At 46.2% G+C, this 16,675-nt stretch overlaps 1 protein-coding gene across 13 annotated transcripts in view; it reads right to left on the reverse strand.

Annotated features, from left to right (window-relative positions):
* The window catches only part of FGGY (FGGY carbohydrate kinase domain containing), a 378,028-nt gene that overhangs the window by 66,008 nt on the left and 295,345 nt on the right, over positions 1-16,675 (reverse strand). For 12 of the 13 annotated variants that reach the window (XM_046663109.1, XM_046663101.1, XM_046663099.1 and 9 more), the window contains 2 exons: positions 12,230-12,350; positions 6,223-6,317 (listed from right to left, as the gene is read on the reverse strand). In XM_046663109.1, the coding sequence (XP_046519065.1) occupies positions 6,223-6,317; positions 12,230-12,350 (216 nt within the window). Of the gene's footprint in view, positions 1-4,362; positions 5,882-6,222; positions 6,318-12,229; positions 12,351-16,675 lie in introns of those variants that run through there. The other variant, XM_046663104.1, reaches the window with a different exon arrangement.

The following is a 16,675-nucleotide window of genomic DNA, read 5'->3' on the forward strand; positions in this document are numbered from 1 at the left end:
CTATTTGCCCCAGTGCTGGAACGGGGACTCTCTCACAGACTCCAGTAAGACGTGTGCATCCCAAGACTCTGAATCAAACTATGTCCAGTTGCACTTGGTACATATGTGTATATGTGCATGTATATAGTCATTTTTCAGGGCTTTTGTCTCAATTACAGAAAATTCCTGGTTTAACTAAAGGTCTTGTCTTCTCTCATCTCTTATTTGGTTCCATAGCCGAATTTACTGTGTTGAATATGAAGCTTATATAGCATGGATCTGCTATTCATGAGCTATCCTAGGATAAAGGGGAAAACCCCCAACTTATTCATTTCCAATTTACTCCAACAAAGAAGTTTAATACTAAAAGTAAAGGCATAAATGATAATTATGAGGAATTAATTACCTAGAAGCATTTGTTTCTGTGGAACAATCTCACATATTTTTTCAAATTTGCACCAGCATGAAATGTTGTCTTGCATAAAATGAAATCAGAGAGTTGGGCAAACTTGTCTGTGGAAACACAGTTCTGTGACCCTTCTAGGCCGAAAGACTCAGCTGACGTGTGGCTCCTGTGCGTTCGCAAAAGCCTAGGTCTTAAGTTCCTGAGTAAGAACTGCAGGAAGAGGGGGCATTTGGGGAAAATATTTCTTAGCCTGAATCTTTGTGTTAATAATAATACTATAAAAAATGTCTTCTAATTAAAGTTCTTATTTAGTTAAAGTGTTTTTTTATATCTACCTCTATAAAAACTAAATGGGCAGATTATGATTCAAAGCAAATAAATAAAGCAAAACAATACTGGTGAGAATGGTATGAAGTCTTCTCTAGGCAAAGGAATTAGAAAATGTCCAAACCAAAGAGGGTACATTTCTTTTTCCTTTTTTTCTATATCCCATACTCAACCAAGCAGTGATGACAAATGTATGATGCTGATGTTTTCTATAAACCATACCATCCTGTGAAGGGCAGCTGAGTTGCCACATTGGAATCTATGCCTTTCCCAAGTGATGGATATATATTTACTGGAATACAAAGGGCATGGTTTGATGGAATAGCAACAGCGTGGACTTTGTGTTAAGCAAGGGTATATGATCCCTCCATGCTTCAGAGTCCTCACCTGCACGGTGGGGACTTTGAACACCCACTGTTGCTGCAAGGTTTCCGTGAATGACAAGGGATGGGTGGGAATGGGAAAGTAACAGGCCCTGTTCCTGGATCACATTGTAAGGAACAGGAGAGTCAAATGTTATATATCGTATATATTGAAATTATTTCCTAAAAATGGAATTCTAATTCAGAGCTAATGTTTTGACTTTCATATCCATGATGCCATTTTACAAATTAGATTTTTAATTTAATTAACAAAGAGATTTTTAATTAATCAGAACTTGAATTTGTTTTTCTTTCCTTTTTTTTTTTTTTTTTGCAGAGGGAGCAATTCCTGAAAAGATAAGAATGTACTGCTAACGAGGTGTGGCAAATAAGTATAATGAAAGTTAGGGCCAGCATCACATTCTTAATTTAATCTTTCTTTAAACTATTAATTACCATTCCAGGATTTTCTGTTGACTTTCTATGAGGCACTGACATATGGGATAGGACATTTAGAAAATTCAATCAGAAATCTGAATCTATTTAATTAGAAACCAGAATCTCATATCTCCAGAAACACATGTTTAAACAGCAAAGGGCAAAAGGCTACTAAAAACAGTTGATAGTATCAGGACCATATGTGAAATGAACAGGATTATAAGAGGCCGGGGTATGAAAGCTAAATGGAAGTAAAATTCACAGCAAAAGACTCCTTGCACACAAGGAATGTGAGCTCTGAATTTCCATACATTACTGCTGGGAGTATAAAGTGTTAATATGTATCAAAATCCTAAAAGTTGGGCTTTTTGATCAAACAATTATACCTCCATAATTTATTTTATGGAAATAATTTAGGGTTTGTGCAAAAGTGTAGCTACAGAGATGTTAGTTGCAGCATTCTTTACAACAATGGAGACAACTTACATATTCACACCTAGGGGACTGGTGAAATATGTCATGGCCTGTATATTCTATGGGGTAGAAAGTTATGCACGCTAGAGAAATGACAAAGATGTTTACCACATATCTTCGGGTGGAGGGGACGGCTACAAAACATGCATTGTATGAACACACTTTGCAATTTAAAAAGTATAAAATGATTCAAAAATCTGTACAAAAAGGCTAAAGGATAGAAATCAGAATCTTAAATAGTGGTTATTTTAGAGTAGTAAGATCAGTGTTTTCACATTTTTCTTTCAGCTTAACTGAAGTTTCTTATTTTTTTCCAAATGAATATGAATTATTAGTTGTACACCAGAAAAAGAAAAAACAAATTAAAATTGAATGTGCCAAGAAATGGGATGGTCTCTATTTCTGAACATTTATTATATATCAGTCTTTCCAAACCTCCAGAACTTAAAAATCATCCTAATCAGCTTTACTTTGCAAAATGTAAAACTGGTATTTACGATGATAGAAAGGCAAACAGAACTCAAGTCACAGGAAGTTTACTCTCACAAAATAAAACAATGGAGATGAATCGTATCATATGCAAGGCAATCACCTCGGAGTGCATAAGGCGATCACTTCAGAGTGCACAAGGCAATCACCTTACCAGAAAATTCCACCCACTATCCTTCTCCTTCAATTTGATAAAATTTCCGCAGAATTGAAATACATAAAAGTGCGATAGCTGTAAGTAAAATCCACAACTGTAAGTCCTTCTGATCTGTTGTTACAAGCAAAGGAAGGTACAGGCCTCTACTCTGGCTGAAGCCATCCATTCACAGGCCTTGGAAATTGAGGAACCCTGTCTCCCGGCATGCGGGCCTCTGCCCCGGGTCTGCAGCCTGAGTCTTCTGGACTCTTCCCAGCCTTTCCTTCACCTGAAGGAGATGACTCTGCCCAGTTCTACCGAAGTCTGCCCATCTAGATAAAAAGTGAAATCCTTCATCCAAGGATGTGTGGTCCACGAGAAGACAAAACATCTGGCTTGCAAGAATTATTGAGTTGCTGGCAAGAATCGCTCAGCTTTCTTTAAGGAAGGAGTGGGAGCACCCTGAAGACCAAGCAAGGATCTTTGAAGTTCAAAGAAAAAAACAATTCTATTTCAACTCAGCTCGCCAGGCTCCTGAGCTGGTCTCCAGGTCTGGGGCACACAACTTGGCTCCTCTTCTTTGGAGAGGGCTGAATGAAGCTGTCTCCATGCATTTACACTTCCAGAGCAGTTCCAAACACAATCATTCTAACAATGCTGATAATTATACCCCGGGCTCTTGGAGGTCCTCGGAGCTTTCAAAAGCTCTTCAACAAGACAGTCCCACATGAGCGGGAATTCTTATTTGAACATTTTTTTTTTAAAAAGGAAATAAAACAAGCTCCTGGAGAGGTGAAGTGACATTGTCTGAGGACAAAACAGGAAGCAAGCAAAGCATCCCCTCCTAGATGACATGGGTTCGCTCAGGCACGTGATGACAAAGAAGACTTCGGTCTCTCCCAGCTGGGGGCTTTCTCTGCTAGATGACAGTGGCAACCAAACCCCTCAGGAGAGGCACACACTTCCTCGGGCTGAAGGCGAGACATGGCTTTGGCTTTAAGATGCCGTGAGCCTTGCAGCTGCTACTCACCCACCAATTCTAAGATTCCATCTTCCCCATCTTAGATTCCGTTCCAGAGGTTAACAGAAAATCTCATATAGTAAGGACGACGTTGGTGTGGAATGAAGCTCAGTTTCCACTCAGGGGATGTGAGCGGAATCCTCCCAGAGCCAGGAACTCCGATTTTGACTAAGAGATCACTGAGGTGCCAAAAGTCACGGTATGAGTATCTAACGGAGCCTCTCGTCACACTGCTCTGTTCGGGCTGCGGACTGTCTCCTGATTTGTGGCCAATGACATTTCTTTTCAGAAAATACATCTTTGAACATTTAAGAAGCCAAAAGTTATATGTAAAGAAAAAAGTAAAGTAGAAAAAGAATGAAAATCAGGATAAGATCCAGATCCAGAGAGAGCTGAGGTTCAGTTCTGCTTCTGCCCCTTAGCTGTAGCCTTGGGCAAATTACTTAAAACCTCTCTGAGTTTTTAGTTTCTTCCTACATAACACAAGGATAAAAACATCTATCCCACAGGCCGGGAGACTGTCAAGATTAAAAGAGGTGTCTTAGTCTGCTTGCGCTGCCATAACAAAAAATACCATAGATTGGGTGTTTAAACAACAAAAATTTATTTTCTCACAGTTCTGGAGGCTGGAAGTCCAAGATGAAGTGCCAGCATGGTCAGGTTCTGATGATGGCCCCCTTCCTGGCTTGCAGACAGCCACCTTTTTGCTGAGCCCTCACATGGCAGAGAGAGAAAGTGCAAGCTCTCCGGTGTCTCTTCCTATAAGGGCGCTAATCTCATCATAAAGGTCCCCCTTCATGTCCTCATCTAACTCGAATTACCTCCAAAGGCCACGACTCCAAACACCATTACCTGGTGGCGTTAGGGATCCAATGTATGAAGTTTGAGGGGACACAAACATTCAATCCGTCACGTGAGGTAACCTACGCAGGGCCGCGGCGAGCATATTTACGGCTCTGTTTCAGCAATTACGATTTGTCCCAGGAAGGGCAAGGCATCTAGTTGTGAGAAATCTTCATAGGTTGATACATTAAAATAATAATTGACAAGTCATTGACATTTCAACAATAAATACGTATCTTCCTGTGATGTTTCTGAAAGAGTACGAGAAAATCCAGCAAAAGTTGAGAATTCAACTCTACCATCTTTGTTTAAACGCTTCAGTTAAAATCCACAAGCATCCGTAAGAGGACTCAGCTCTCTGAGAGAGACATTGCACAGGCATCAATTCCAGAGGCTTGGACAGGCTGTCACGTACCTCACTTCCCAGGACGTGGTGCAGACACTGCGGTCAGACTTTCACACGTGTCTATTTCTATTAGGGTACGCTCCAGTTCTGGGATCTTTCTGGATCTCTGTGGCCAACGTAGTTGTTACAGGTATCAGGAAGGTTACACGCAAAGCCCCTAGCGTAGTTCTTGGTCCATAAGAGGGTCACGATAAACAGGCTCTAATTACCGGACCACTGTGGAAAACCTTGCTCCTAGCGCTGACCTCGAGACCCTGGGCAAGTCATTTAGGCTCTCTGATACTCAGTTGACCAAATATTCTTGAACTCTCAGTTAAGACTTGGGAGCCAGACTTCTTGGTTCTGGCATATACTAGCAGTTTCAACTTAAACCAAATTATTTACCTTCTTTAATCCCTCAGCTCCCCCCACTATGATATGGAATTAACAAAGCTGATGTAGGGCTAAAGGTGCATTCTTGATCCGGAGAAAGAACTTATCATGTGCTATTGATTATTACTGCAGATAGAGAAATGGAGTGGAGAACAGAATGGTCAGGTCCCAGAGGAGGAGGCCGTCAAGCTCGGATCTGGGCCCAGGCGTCCGACTCCAGAGCCCGTGCTCTCAGCCTCCACCTGGACTGGTTTTCTACCTTTTTGTAAAACTGCTGTTAATATTATTATAATACTCAAAGTCTCCATAAAACTCACGTGTGAAATGTCTTTTGCAATTTGTTGGTAGGAAAAGCTTTGTCTCCCACTAGAAATGAACACGTTTCCTCTTTTTGAAAATAATTATGCAACTTATCATGTGTTCTTTTTTGTCTTGGCTGCCAGGAAGCTGAGAGTCAAATTGTGTCCTCAATCCAGCCACGAAGTTGTTTCCTTCTTCCCGTATCTTTCTTCCTTATGTTCCCATTTAATTCCTCTTTTACTAACGTTTTCATTTGTGTCTCTTAGTGATAGAGGCTTCAAAGGTATTTGGAAAGTGGCGGGTGGAGATGAAATAAGTAAATATAAATCTGAAATTTACATAAAAATCTTAAGTTTTAAACCTTACCTTTTTCACGTGCTAAAAAGAAAAATGGGCAAGGGGAAATTTAAAAGAAATAATTCAAGAGCTATTTTAAAGGAGAAAAAAGAAAACCAACAGAAAAACAGAATGACCAACACTAACCGAGGCCAAGTCAAATGAAAACTGCAATAAATATGTCTGAGGCTAGAAGCATCTGTGCTTTCCCCGACTGGAACCTATCATTGCTTAATTATATCCCGTGTGTGTTTTGCAAGATGCAAGTTGCTGTCAAGAGGAAGGACAGCCTCAGACGGGAGGGGCCCAGCCCAGCCCTCAGTGCTCACATACCTGCACAGAAGCGAAGTCCCCCGACGCGCAGGCACCCAGAATAGCAGCACCCACGAGCACGGACTCGACCTCTCGGGACAGGATCACAGGCATGCCTGCGCAGGACAAGGCCACACCTCGGTTAGGGAGCAGGGCCAGGCCAGCGTGGGGAGCCAGCAAGCAGTCCCAGATGCACCTCCCCACCCCCTGCAGGTCCCCATTCTTTAGGATCACCTGGTTCTGAAGGGTTTCACGGGAGTACGCCTGCTGGTGCGACAGCCAAGAGTCCCAGCGGGGCCACACCACATATGTCAACTCATGAGACTCTGCTGCCCAGGTCTCCCAGGTCTGCCAGCTGCTACCTGCCATTTGGTTCAAGTTCAGTTCAGCAAACATTAGGTGTTTTGCTGGGCCCAGGAAACTCAGAGATGAATCAGACTCTGTCCTGTTGTTCAGGTCTCAAAGGGGAGATGGATGAGACAGAGATAAAGGCCATGCAGGGCTGAGTTCTCTAACTGAGATGCGCTAAGAAAAGGGAAGTCGTCAGAGAGGGCGTCATTAACCCCTCCAGGCTTCCCATTTCTCTCAGATACAAGCCAAAGCCCTGACCACTTCCCCAACCAGATTCTCTTTTTCTCTCCTCCCAGCCACATTGCCCTGTCTTCCTTGCTCTCTCTTGAATCTGCTTCAGGGCCCTTGTCCATGCTGTTCCTTTGGTCTGGGTCACTTCCTTCCAGCTGTCCCCACGGCAACTCCCTCTCCCTCCTTCGAGCGTTTGTGCAAACCTCCCCTTCCAGGGCAGCCTTCCTGACCACCCGATTTCAAATGACAACTTGCTCATGACACTTCTTATCCCCCTTCCATTTCCTCTTCTCCTCCCAGCGCTGCCTTATTACTCATCTTCTCTGTCGTCTGACTCCCCTGCTAGAGGGTAAGCTCCATGAGGCAGGCCTTTGTTCAGTCCTCTGCCAAGTCCCTAGAACTGAGCCCAGCACCCAGCACAGGGTATGGGCTTAAACGATGAGAGAACGAATTCCCGGGAGGGAGCAGAGGAATCACAGTGGAGAGGAGGACAGAGGAGGCAACAGAAGGATGCTGGGCTCTGCCTGGCAGGAGGAGCCCTCCACACGCCAACCCTCAGAGGTCGAGGGTTCCCGGGGGTTTAAGATTAATAGAAAAAATTTAGAATTCGTGGGATTTTGTATATATATTTATATATGTACATTACATATATATAAATAAAATATATGTAAAGCATACACACATACATATGTGCTAACCAGGGGATGCAGCAAACTCTGGCCAGACCTATAAAACCCACCTCTACTCAAGACAGTACAGTTATCTTTCCAAAGACAGGATTTCTCCCCCTCTCTCTTTTGGGAAGCCTTTCCTGACACATTCTCCTCTGCACTCCCATCACCTCCTTACCCCTCCTCCCACTCCAAGGCGGGGTCAGCTGCCCAGCCACCCCAGACAAAGAGGGCAGGGCACAGCGTCTCCACATGCATCCCAGGGGACTGAGGCACACCAGCTCCACCCGGCCGGGCCAGCCCTGACACTTCGCTGGCAAGCATCAGGTGAGTAGGGCTCTGGGAAATGCTCAGACCTGGCTCCACCAGCCCTGGGCCCTTCAGCAAGTCACTGAAACCCTTTAGCCCTGGTTTCCCCATGTGTAAATGGGGATGATGATAAGACTCGCCACACAGGCTTGCTGTGAGGATTACCGGGGGTTACCACAAGGCCTTGAGAATGGCGCGTGCTGCTGTTAGAACAAACACTGATGGTGAGTGGAGCCCTCTCCATGGACTTCACCTGGGCTGGAAATAGACAGTGGGGAAGGGACATGGAGATGCCCCCTTCATACCCAGGGGACAGACACCAGGCCACAGTGAAGGGCTATGGTGGCCAGGTCTGGAGAGCACTGCGAGCCTTTGCAGCATCCGGGGATCCTGCAGATGGGAGCCGGACTGTGACCACCCCAGGGGCCTGGGACTTTTTAGAAGCCTGCACCTCTAAATGCCATTCACCTCCCAGCCCCTCCTTCCCCTCACTCACTCTGACCAGGGAGGAACTACTCACTCCCCTGCCCTTGGCTGCTGGAGACCTGAGTCAACCTGGGAGCACCCCATCAGCTCTCACCTTCAGCCCAAAGTGCCCCGAGGCCAGACAACCAGGCTTTGAATTCTGGCTTCCCCACTGACTTAGCTGTGTGACCCTAGGCAAGCTACCTAACCTCTCTGTACCTCAGATATCCCATCTACAAAACGTGGTTAAAATTCCACCTTCCTCACAGGGTTGCTGTGAGGATTAAAAGTGCCCTGTAAGTAAGGCACTTGGAACAGTGCTTGGCTTAGAGAAAGCACTAATTAGCATTAGCTGTTATGATTCTTAAAGTTTACCTCATCTCTGAAGTCTCTCCTCACCCCTACTACCCCGGGTGGGACCAGCTCGCTGCTTCCATTTCCCCCTGAGGCCAACCTCGCCGCTTCCTCCACATTCCCAGCCTGCTGGGGCCCTGGGATGCTGGCCTGTGTGGACCACGTCCTTGGCCCCCTGCCTGCTGGCTGCGCCCCTGATTGAGCCCCTCAGTCGCAGGTTGGTGGCCTCCTGGCCCTGCCCCTGCCAGCCTGGGGTGGTGAGACTGCGCAGCCCCGGGTGCTGCCTGGCGCCCGGGGTTCCCCTCCACCTTGCCCACCCTCCTTCAACAGACTCTTTACTCCACTTTTCTCCAGCTAATCCCATTGAGTGTGTCAGCTGTTCTGGGCCTGGACTTGACTCATATGACACCCACGTCCTCTGGGTCCCCAGTGGACTCCCCGGACATGGGTCAGAGCACCGCGAGCACTTTCCTGCTTGCAGTGGCCTCTCGGCAGGATACCACTGTTCCTCTTTGCATCCCCAGGCCAGGCTCAGAGCTGGGTGCACCAGGTGCTCCGAGAAAGCTTTTGAGTGAATAAATGAAGGAACAAATGATTAACATAATGAATAAGACAGAAAGAGGGAAACCCTACTGAAATTGCCAATCCTAAAGAACAGAATCAAGAGGGAGGAACACTGAGTCCCAAGTCAGTGGGAGAACCTACAATTATTTAGTACACAGCGAGCAGTTCTGGAAACCACAGCTGCCCAGACGCCCGCGGCCCAGGGCGGCGCCCCCCTCACGGAGGGGACGGCCCGGAGTTGGCGAGGCCCTGCTCTCCCCGCTTGCACGGAGCAGGCTGTTCCCCACACAGCACAGATTTGCTTACAAAATACAAAGCTGTTTTTTTTTCCTCAAGCGCCCCTCTTCTCTCAGGCGTGGGGCTGCCTTGAGGAAGAGAACCAGCACAGACGGAACTCCTGCTTTGAGGCAGGCTCCCAAACTCGTGAACATTTATTCCTCAGTACGATCGACATGAGGGAATTTAAGACTGTGTCTATCTTTCAGAAGAGGGAAATGAGGCTCAGAGAGGTAAGGGAACTCGCCCAGAGTCACAGAACCGGTCCCCGACTCTGACTCTTTCTATTACTCCACTTCATCTCCAAAGAATTGTTCAAATTCCGTTGTGTTTCTTACATGTATTCCTGAGAATCCCGTACCAGGTCTGTGGGCCTTTCTAAGTCTTTCTTTGCAGGAAAACTAGAGCAATCACAGTGTTAAAAGGCACCAAGACTCCCCTCTGTGCCCAGCACTCGTGTGCTGCCTTCTACAGAAACAAAGCAAATGTGTCCTGCTCTCTAAGTGCTGGAGGAGGGGCAAGCAGCTTTGCCTGGAATCTGAGCTATTTTATCTGATGCATTAACGAGTTTAGCAGAACCCAAAGCTTTTAAAGGCAGACGCACTTTGCCATCACTTGTCAGTCACAGCCTTTCCAAGGCCGAGGAATTCCAGGCCAAAGAAAAGGCCCCTTTGTCCAGAACTGTAACCAGTCCACAGCCAGAGACAAAGGGTCCAGTTTCCATCGGAATCCAAATAACGATTAACAGCCTTTTCATTCACCAGCTTGAAGGAGAACAGCTTCGAAAGCAGAACCTTCTGTGAAGCCCCTGCGCCCCGGCTTCCGTGGCAGCTCAGGGCTGCCAGGCCTGGAGGAGGATCCCTTTCACACAGGCCAGAGCCGCAGTGCTGAGTCAGGGCCGGTCGCTCGCTGCCCTGCTCTCCGCCCTGTTTTCCATCCCCTCGGGTGATGTGTTGGCCAAGGCTGATCTTATCTCCCCTCCTGCCTCCAGGTGGGAAGTCTTTGTGGCGAAAGGAGGCTGGAAATGGGAAAGTCACTCACAGATCAAATTTTAAGGCTGACTCTTATCTGAACCAGCTAGCTAACTTTAGATAAAATGTAGTTAAGGTATTTCTCCTGGGGAAACAACAAGGTAATCTGGGCTCCTTTTTATGTCTTTTGTCTTTCTGCCTCAGAATGGCTCACCTCCATGGGTTTTGGACACTTCACGAAAGGAGGTGTCATCATCCAGTGGTTATAAACCAGGTAGAAAAATTGAGAAACCCGGGTCCAAAGCAGAGTGGAGGGGACACTGGGTCTGGACACACCTGGGTGACCATCCTGGTCCTGCCCCTTACTGCATGTTTGACTTCGGATGTCAATGTAATCCACCTCCCTCATCCTCGGTTTCCTTGTCGTAAGATGGGGGCACCAGTTCCCACCTTTGGTGGTGTGTGATACCTGTATACAAAGTGATTCACACTGACACACAGTGCAGCTCGGTTAAAGGTAGTAATTTCTGTACCTGACATCCTGATATATTTACCCTTAGACTGTGTGCTTTTTTACACTGTCCTCTGGCTTGTCTGTCAGTCTGCTTATCTCTAAGATGGGGATAAGTAACTTATTTAGTTTGATCTCACAATGGCAGGGTCGCCTATGCTCATTACTTCTGGTAGAGCCCTCATATACAGGACCTGCATCGCCTGGAGGGGGAGGGAGCTACTCGATGAGGTAGAGTAAGGGGCAGAAACCTTGACCCACCCAGCTGTCAGAGGCAAGGGATCCAGGGGATAGGGGACAGCAAGAGATCATGATGAAGTCAGGTCAGTGCAGGATGGGCTCACAACAGACTGGAGGTGTGGCTGTGTGTGAGCAGAGTCCAGTCAGCCCCTACTTCCCTCCCCTTGCTCTGCCCTGGTGCCTGGGCATCCTGGGATGGGTCCTGGGTGGGAACACCAGTCTCCAGGAGACACTGGAGGAGAAGGGAACAAGAGACTTGAAGGTGCCGGGTCCAGAGGGACAGAAGTCCCGGCCAGCCTCTGGGATACCAGCAAGCCTCCTGCTAATGGAGTGCCTTCCTTGGGGCCCAGGGTGTGTGCCTCACATCCTGCTCTGCTTTTGTCTGCTCCTGTCTTAGAGGGATCTGCCCATTACTCTGGATTCTCTCTCTCTGTGTCATGATCCCCATTCTGGTGAGCTGAGAAGGAATCATAGGATCTTGAGGTCTTGGGGCTCACATTTCCATCTCCAGCCAGACCCACACCAGCTAGGCTCTGCCATCTTTCTTCAAGACAGCTTCCTATCCCTTTCTCCAGATCACTTGCTCTGCAGCGTTGCAGGTCCAAACCAGGACACGGCGCCTACTGTGTTTCCATAATACCCTGTGCTTTTCTCACTTGGAGCTCTTGCTGCACTGTATTTGACATGTCCATTTGCTGTTTGCTTTCCTCAACAGACCCTGAGTTCCTGGGGCAGGAAGAGATCTTACTAATCTCTTGTCTTCAATCTTCTCCACAACGTGTGGGTCATAAGTGGAACTCAAAACTGTTGAGTGAATGCTTGAATTAAGACCTAGCCCTTGCTGATCTCTCTTGTCTTATTTCTTACCACTGTTCAATAGTTGGATTTGCATAGAAGTTACTTTCCCCATGATGACTACAAAGACTTCATAGTTATCTTAAGAAAAAAAATACATTTAAACATAAAAATTCAAAGCAATTTGGCATACCACCTATAGCCTCGTATTCTCAACCCCGTCCACGTCTCGGCCATGCCCATTTGTTGCCAAGCCTAAAGCGACCTTCTCCCCTCCTCCTCAGACTTACCAGTGATGTCTGCATGCATCTGCACAAACAGGGGATTCTTGCTCAGCCCTCCACACAAGAAAAGGGTGCTGACAGAGTGCCCTGCGGCCTCCATGGCCTCGATAATGAGGCGGGTCCCAAACTTAAAGGGAAAAACAGAAGAAAGCATCAGTATGGGAGCAAAGGGAAATGATGTGGAACATTTTTGAAGGGTTTACCCAGTGCCAGACACTAAGCTAAGAGGTTGACATACACCATCCCCGAAAGCTGAACTCAGAGAGATTATGTTGCCTCTGATCACACAGTTAATTAGGTTGCAGAGTGGGAATTCCAACCTGGGCCTGCTTGACTCCAAAATCGTCTTAATTACTACACTATTTGCTTCTGTCAGTAGTTATACAACATTGACAAAAACAACTGACAATGCTGACTCAGTTAATAAACACAGTTCATTCAGACACATAATTGATGAGTGTCTCTTATGGCCCGGGTGCTGAGAATGGAATGATCAGCAACACTGCTTTGAAAGTAATAGTCAGTGGTTCCTGGGTCAGCCTTCTTTGCCTAAATAGGAACTCAACTCAGTAAAAATGGCTGATGCTTGAGAAGAGGACATTACCATAGGGTCACCAAGGTGAATCTTAATTTACAATCATTTAGCTTTAGCTAGGATATTTGAATAGCTAAAAATCATAATTTATTGGTAGTTCAAAAACTAGAAGTCCACAAGTCATAATTTATTTGGGCTAAGGATTTATAATAAAAAGATGAACTGTGATATGACCTTAGGAGGCAGCCACACGGCAGTGTCCAAGAAAGTGGCTCCAGAGAGATATGAGGAAGAAGGCTTTTGGAAGAGAGAGCCCTTGAAATGTTTAGAGAGTGAGCAATTCTGGGGGATGATAAAGTCACAGGGGCGGCGTGGGTGTGAGCTGCCGAGGCAGAGGGAGGAGAGGTTGAAGGAGATAAGGAGGCCAAGGATCTGAGAGGCCACAGATGATGCAGCCACCACGAAGAAGGGGAGGTTTGGGTTGGAGCGTAGATGTGAACCAATACCACTGATTTAGTGTGTGATACTGCTGCTAAGAAGTTGGTACCCAAGCGCATAGAGAAGGAGAAGGTTGTTCAGCTTGAAGGCGTGGCATATCAGAGGCTTAAAGAAAGGAAAGGAAGCAGGTTTGGGGAGCGAGTGGTCAGGATATCCCCTGACTCCCAAGGAGTGGGATGCAGGGCAAGTGGAGCCTCCTTTGATGAGGCTGTCTGGAGAGCTGTCTCCCTCCACTGGGCTGGGGTGCTTTTGGGAAAGACGGTGGCTAAAGGGTCATTTGGAGACCCTTTTGTAGGGCATGAAATCCTGACTGCTGTGGAATAAATGATGAGGGACAGCACAGTTCAGAGCAAAAGCACAGCATGTCCAGTCCAGAGGTCTTCACGGTTTGTTGAAGCTATTAGCGAATCTGGTAAGAATATGGATTAGGTGAAACCTGGGCCTCCAAAGATAACCCACAGATGTAGTATGTTAAAAAAAATTAAACATGTTATACCATATAAGGCTAGATCCTGCTTATTGATTATGGCTGATTTCCCCCAGATGTTCTTTCTTAAGCTTTTCAGGGGTCATGAACCCTCTTGAGAATACGATAAAAAAAGAAATTGACCTCCCCAGAAAAAAGTCGCATACAAAATAGTATTATAAGTAATTTCAAGAGGTCTACAGATGCCCTTACCTCCACTAGGGGTCATTTTGTCTCTGTGGACTCTTGGTAGCCTTAGTCCAGGGGCGTGAATCTACAGTAGCTAACAGCACGGCTTTGGAATTCACGGAATCCAAAACGGCATTAAGGCATTTCACCTATTTCTCGAATCAAATCTGTACCCAACCTTTCTAAGACTCAATTCTCATTTTTTAAATGGGAATAATAATGCCATATTTGTTCATTTGAAAATTCTATAGATTGTTAGAAATGTTAATGTGAAAAAAAATGCAGTCTTAGACTTGATGAAATTGATAAAATACAGTAATACATATCTTGCAAGGCTGCTGCTGTCGATAGTGTATGTAAACTCATAGAAGAGTGTCGAGCACCTGGAAAGTGTTTAGAAATGAGCCTTTTTCTGGTTATTTGCTACACACTAGGCACTTTGCTATGCACTTTAACGTCACCTCTAATCTTCCGACAAATTCAAAAACTGCATATTGTTACCCCCATTTAGGAGTTACATAATTTGTCTAAGGCAATGCAGTCTGTGTCGGAGGAGAGTAGCTGCCTTCCAAATGCCTGGACATGCCATGCAAAGTGGATATTTCTGATGTTTCTAAACCAGGGAGCTGGGGCTCATGTGATTAGCAGGCCTGAGTGGCAGGTAACACAAAGCAGGTTCCCTGGGAAAACGAAAGAAAGGATCGGAACAAGAGGCCCTCCCTCAGAGGGGCTGCAGCCGGCTGTCCCTGCCCCACGTGGCACTGGGGGCCACATTTCCCATTGGGGTGGCAGCGAGTTACAGGGCATCGTTTGGCGCCCCAGCCTCCACTCCGAAACGCTGTGCCCTCCTTCAACGCCGCCGCCAAAGGGCTGATGCTAAATGACTTTGTGCTCACCTTTCTGGAAAAAATGTTTTCACAGAGAAATTTAAATTAAAATTAGGCTATTCCACTGGGAATGTAGGGAACCAAATGCAAATCAGGAGACTTCAAATGCAAATGGTACTTTTTAAGGGTCTATTGTAAAAGGAAAACTACAGATGAACAGGCTATGGATAAACTGGTGTCTGACAGGTCTTTTAAGCACCCGTGATGGAGAGAGAATTTTACTTCATGGAGGGTTTCGCACAGCCCCGAGTTAAATTCATGACAGTATTGCTTTAATTTCATTCTATTCCTACAAAATACCAACCGTAGACATTACTCTAGAGGGCATTTGTGTAACTTCTCAACAACCAACAGGTGCCAGGGCCATATACAGAGGCACGGAAATAAATTTTTTCTCAACTTGAACATCATGGGAAAATATTTGTTATCACAATGCTTCATTAAAATGCACATTTTTGCCTAAAAGATCAACACACGCAGATACTTTTGCAAAACAGACCAAACTCCTCACAATTCAACTGACTCCACAATAAAGCCCTATTAAAAAATCTGCCTTAAATTGCCTTCCCTTTGTGGCATTATAAAGCTCATTAAGACAATGAACAGAATAAATATGATGGCTTTTAATATATGCACACACACCACATGAAAGAGTGTGGTATTTGGGGGAACGTAGCTGCGCCCCCTCCCAGGCTGCATGAAGTTTAACCTCATCTCTACGCGCTTGGACTTCTGCTGCAGCGTTCTCACCAGGGAGGGGACCTCTGTGAGACAACCCCACTTTGACAGTGTTTCCTAAGGTGTGTCAAGTCAAAGCTGTGCTTGGGAACGCCTGGAAGCTGACTTCCTGCACGTGGCTTCTACAAATAGGCCAAAGAAAATGCAGCCTCATCAAGTGGAAAGAGCAGCAGCCTGCGAACAGGAGGGGCAGAGGTTCAAACTCCGATCCCACCTGCCCTAGCTGCGTGACCCCGCGAGCCGTGTTCCCTGTCTGTACAATGAGGGCACTCACACCGACTTGCAGGGTGACTGTGCTAAGCCACTTGGGTAAGGCACTCTTTTTGGTGCCTGCACAGAGTGGGTGTCCATGAGAGGTGACAGTATCACGTGATGGTGCCCCTTGGTTCATCCTGTGTGGTCTCGTTCTTCATGTCCACCCCTCAGCGTGGACTCAGAAGGATGAGCATCACACAGCTCTGATTTTCCAGGATTATTCACTTCGGTGCAAGCAATTCATTCCGCTATGACTGCTCATACAATGAAGTTAACAAATCATAAAATCAAAGTTTCCCAGTACATCATATAGCTACTTTTATTTTGGAAAGCTTAGGTTCAAACCCCACCTCTGCCACTTACCGGCTGCATGAAACTGAGCCAGTTCACTGAACTCACTGAGGCTCGGGTTTCCAGGCTGCGGGATGGGTACGGCAGCACCTCCCTCACCAGGCGAAGGCAGATAATGTGTGTAAAATATCTAGCACCGTTCTTGGCAAATAATACCCCAAAACTATATTATTTATCATCATTACTGTACAACAGGCTCAGTAAATAACTGTCTTTACTACTGACGTACATTTTTGTTCTCTATTTTCATCTTACTAGGCACTCCCTCCATTTTGACAGAGGTCACAACTGCCTATTTTTGACCAAGTTCCTAAGAACATAGCAGGCTGACTGATTTCACTGAACTGGCCAAGCTATTCAATCTATACGACAAATGGCCTCAGGAAGATGCAGTCGCACTGGCCTGTACACTAGAGAACTATTTAATCAGGGCCGACTCCAGACTCCACGCAGCTGCCCTGGAGGGGCATGGCCCCTCAGCGGCTGGAGAGCTCTGCTCTCCTATCATGTGGGTGCGGCACCGGGACAAACCT

This window comes from Equus quagga, chromosome 5 (genome assembly GCF_021613505.1).
Source record: "Equus quagga isolate Etosha38 chromosome 5, UCLA_HA_Equagga_1.0, whole genome shotgun sequence".
NCBI classification, from domain to species: Eukaryota; Metazoa; Chordata; class Mammalia; order Perissodactyla; family Equidae; genus Equus; species Equus quagga.